Source organism: Austrofundulus limnaeus, unplaced genomic scaffold (genome assembly GCF_001266775.1).
Source record: "Austrofundulus limnaeus strain Quisiro unplaced genomic scaffold, Austrofundulus_limnaeus-1.0 Scaffold869, whole genome shotgun sequence".
In the NCBI taxonomy this organism is placed as follows: domain Eukaryota; kingdom Metazoa; phylum Chordata; class Actinopteri; order Cyprinodontiformes; family Rivulidae; genus Austrofundulus; species Austrofundulus limnaeus.
The window spans coordinates 8,397-12,525 of record NW_013953271.1 but is presented as its reverse complement, the minus strand read 5'-3'; the positions used below and the strand labels follow the sequence as shown (position 1 = coordinate 12,525).

At 38.8% G+C, this 4,129-nt stretch overlaps 1 protein-coding gene across 2 annotated transcripts in view; it reads left to right on the top strand.

Moving 5' to 3' along the window:
- st3gal5 (ST3 beta-galactoside alpha-2,3-sialyltransferase 5) overlaps positions 1-4,129 on the top strand; it is a 15,290-nt gene that overhangs the window by 5,706 nt on the left and 5,455 nt on the right. For both annotated transcript variants that reach the window (XM_014029216.1, XM_014029215.1), the window contains exons 5-6: positions 3,334-3,470; positions 3,638-3,824. In XM_014029216.1, coding sequence (XP_013884670.1) covers positions 3,334-3,470; positions 3,638-3,824 — 324 coding nt within the window. The remainder of the gene's footprint in view (positions 1-3,333; positions 3,471-3,637; positions 3,825-4,129) is intronic.

The following is a 4,129-nucleotide window of genomic DNA, read 5'->3' as shown; positions in this document are numbered from 1 at the left end:
GGAAGTGCTTGAATGCACCATGAAACCTATTTTTCCCATTTCCTCAAACACACCACATTTCTGAAACAACCAATCAAAACAGTTTGTCGGCGGGCTTTGTAAACAGAGAGCTTCTGGAGAGGCACTGGAGATGGACCGAAGACGGATTGATTTTCTTCAAGCTGAAGCTCAGCACTTCAGAGCTTCCTCCACAGTCAAACGACGACTCATTTTGACACACAGGCTAACTACTACAAACACTGCACACACACTCACATGTCTGGTCTAAAAGCTAATTTGCTACTAGCTAAATCCAAAATGGCGAAATCAATCTGTCCTCGGCCTGGCCATCTCCAAAATTTTGCGACCGGCCCAGAACCTCTCTCTCCACAAGCCTACCGACAAACTGTTTTGATTGGTTGTTTCAGAAATGTGGTGTGTTTGAGGAAATGGGAAAAATAGGTTTCGTGGTGCATTCAAGCACTTCATGGTCACAAAATGTTCTCTGGTTGCACACCAAATGCATAAAAATGCGCACATTATAGCAAAAAATATTCATCATCAAATCTGGTTTTATTTGGAAGTAAATAAAACTATATAAAAACATTACTTTTATAAAGTTTGAAGTCCATGCTGTCCAACCCAGTTCYAATGAACACTCTGTATGCTGCCATTTATTTTCAATAGCCCTTTYAATGCATCACGTCTTTGRCCGCTCCAGAGCGGGCGTCGACCTTAGAGGGTTAACACTGGATACATATTGTAAACTTTTGTATAGTTTTGAGATCAGGCCTTTCTTTAGTTCACCTTTTGCTATTAACAATAGAACCTCTTCAATCTTAGACATGTCTGTTGAAATTTTCTGTCATTCATTATGATTTTGGAGATAATGCCTGAGTTGCATATATCTATAAAAATCAGTTTTTTGTAYTTTAAATTCCCTTTTGGATTAGTTCAAATGATTTCATTGTTGGCCCTTTTTAAAAAGCTGTGCTATAAAACCAAACCCACATTTGTCCATCTCTCAAACCCTGCATCCATAGTACCTGAGATAAAATCAGGATTTATAGCTATTTTACAACTTTTGATATAGAGTCAGGTAAATTAAATTTATTTTTTATTCTTGACTAAATATTGATTGTTTTCTTAATCCAATAGTTTTGAATCTTGAGGTTTTTTTTTTTCAAACCATCATTGTTGAAAATTGTAGTGTATCTAGAGACAGGTTCTTTGCTCCATATCTACCCAAATTGTCTCTCTGTCCTTGGTTATCCATAGGATGATAGCATAATACAACATAGGCTCTTAGTTTAGCAGCCCAGAAGTAGTTCCTTAAATCAGGTAGGCTTAGCCCTRCATTATTCTTTGAGGATTGTAGTAATTTGAATTTAATTCTTGCCTTTTTATTTTGCCATACAAACTTCAATGTTTTTTATCCAGCTCTTTATGAGAGGAGTTGGGAATGGCTACTGGGAGTGATTGGTATACAAACAATAATATTTCCTTCTAATTGTTTCTATCCACTGAGGGTCAGTAGGTCTTTTATAATTTCCTTCCTTAGCTTTCAACAATTGGCTTCAAATAACTGCAAAATTTGAGGTGTGATGATTATACCTAAGTATCTAAATCCTTTATTGGTCCATTTGAACTTCACTTGTTCATTTACTTGTCTTGGACACTAACATCATTGCTACTGATCTATTTTTATCATATAGCCTGAAATATTTCCGTACTCTTTAAGGCTCTGTAGTAGAGCTGGTACTGATTGGTATGGTTCTGTTAAGAGTACTAATAAATCATCAGCAAACAGTGATATTTTATGTTCACCCCTCCCTCATCTCTTACTCCCTGAATTTGTTTATTCTGTGTTAATGCTTCTGCCATCGGTTCAATACTAACTGCAGATGGTGGTAGACTCAATCACRTTGTCTAACTCCTCTCTTGAGATCCAAATATTCTGAGCAATACCCATTAACTAGAGTTTGGGATTTTGGATTCCTATAAATTACTTTCACCCATTCAACAAATTGCTGTGAAAACCCAAAGGCTAGTAATGTCTGATTATAAAAAGTAAATTTTACCCTGTTAAAAGCCTTTTGGGCATCCAAACTAATCAGAAGAGAGGGCTGTGGTTTAAGTTTCATATATGACATCACATTTAGTAGTATTCTAATGTTTGGTCCCTGCCTGCCATAAATAAATCCCATTTGATCTGGGTTAATCAATTTTGTTTTATATTTTTGCATTCTTTGTGCCATTATACTCGTTAAGATTTGTAAGTCATTACAGAGTAAGTTCATGGATCTGTAGCCTTCACACGTACAGTAGTTGGGTCTTTACCATCCTTGTGTATTACAGATATAATGGTTTCAGACCACATTTTAGGGAGGTCCCCTGTCATTAGTGCACATATTCTAGTATAATATGAAAAATTAAACCCATAAAATCATCCATAAAGTTAGTGGGTAGTACTATACTTGGATCAATATTTTTGCTTATGTATTTTAACTGAAATATCGGCCTCATTCACAAAATGCCTGAGTCTGGAAATGAGACCGAGTCATAAAAAGCGTTTGAAGCGAACTTACCTCTGACACTCCTTCATGCTTCAGAGCGAGATCAGAACAGATCCAAGCAGGAGACATGATGTGAAAAAAAAAAGAAAAAAGGCAGTCCTGCAGCTTAAAAATGAAAACGAACTAATGATATTAATATGCGACTGGGCCGCTCCTGGAACAACAACAAACTCATGGTCGTCTGTAATGGCTGCCGTCTACCYGTGTTCTGAAAAAGTTGGTCTACCTGTAAAAAGTTTCCCCACCAGAGGGGGCGCTCGCGAGACACAGAGGATGAGATTGTTGTTGAGTGGGATTCTGATGCCTTTATTACAGAGGAGGAACACAGAAACTTTTAATGATACTGATGATGGTGAGCCTGATTTTAAAGGCTTTTGATTCAACTTCATCCACACTTGTTAGAGCCACGTCTGTTTGTTATATCACACCAATTAACAAATGAACATTGCTAAATTTCACATTGATAGTTTTTGTTGTAGTTATTGTTATACATTTGTTGTTGTGTACATTTTAGTACATATGTTGTCAAAATAAAAAAATAAACTGATACAACAGTCAAATGATCATTTTACTGATATGCATAAAGACTGCAAAGGCTGAAAAATCCTGAGTTCATATGAAATTAGAGATGGTATGAGAATTAAATTTTTATGCTTTTTAAGCTAAAAATAGGGCGGTCATATTATACATGAATAAATACGGTAGTTAAATACTTTACATAAAAGTGGTGTTAGTTCTTCTTTAATTCTTTGTTATTTTTAACCCTGCTGTCTTCCAGCTCCCGGATCAAGACTCTGAGCCCCTGCCTGAGAGGTCGTCCAGTAAATGTCATCGCTGTGTGGTTGTAGGAAACGGAGGCATCCTCAGAGGCCTGGAGCTCGGACGACTCATCAACCGCTTTGACACAATAATCAGGTTAGAGCTCCACATGTGAGACYGACTGTAACAGCACACTGTGAAAAAATGTTCCTGTCACAGTTGTGCAGTTTGTTCACTCGTCACGTGATCTGRTTCCATGCAAATGAGTACAGAAAGCACATCAGCAGTCTGTTCTGTTCAGAGTTTGATGCTTTCTGTTTCAGGTTAAACAGTGGTCCGCTGCAGGAGTTCAGTGTCGACGTGGGAAATCGAACCAGCGTCAGGATGAGCTACCCAGAGGGAACGCCMCTCCACTGGGTCGACTCAGATCCTCATACTGTGTTTGTAGCTGTGGTCTACAAGAGAGCTGACCTCAGCTGGACCTCTGCTATGATCAACAGGCTCAGTGTGGTGAGTGCAGGAGGGTCTGTGTCCCCACAGGAGGGTCTGTGTCCCAGCAGGAGGGTCTGTGTCCCCACAGGAGGGTCTGTGTCCCAGCAGGAGGGTCTGTGTCCCAGCAGGAGGGTCTGTGTCCCCACAGGACGGTCTGTGTCCCCACAGGAGACACAGTACATAGTACAATACATAAATGAATATGTACGAAGGTGCATATTAGTGATGGCAGTGTAGGTGAATTGTCCAAGTGACTGATAACATCATGATGTGTTTTACAGTCTAACTGATAACATCATGATGTGTTTTACAGTCTAACTGAT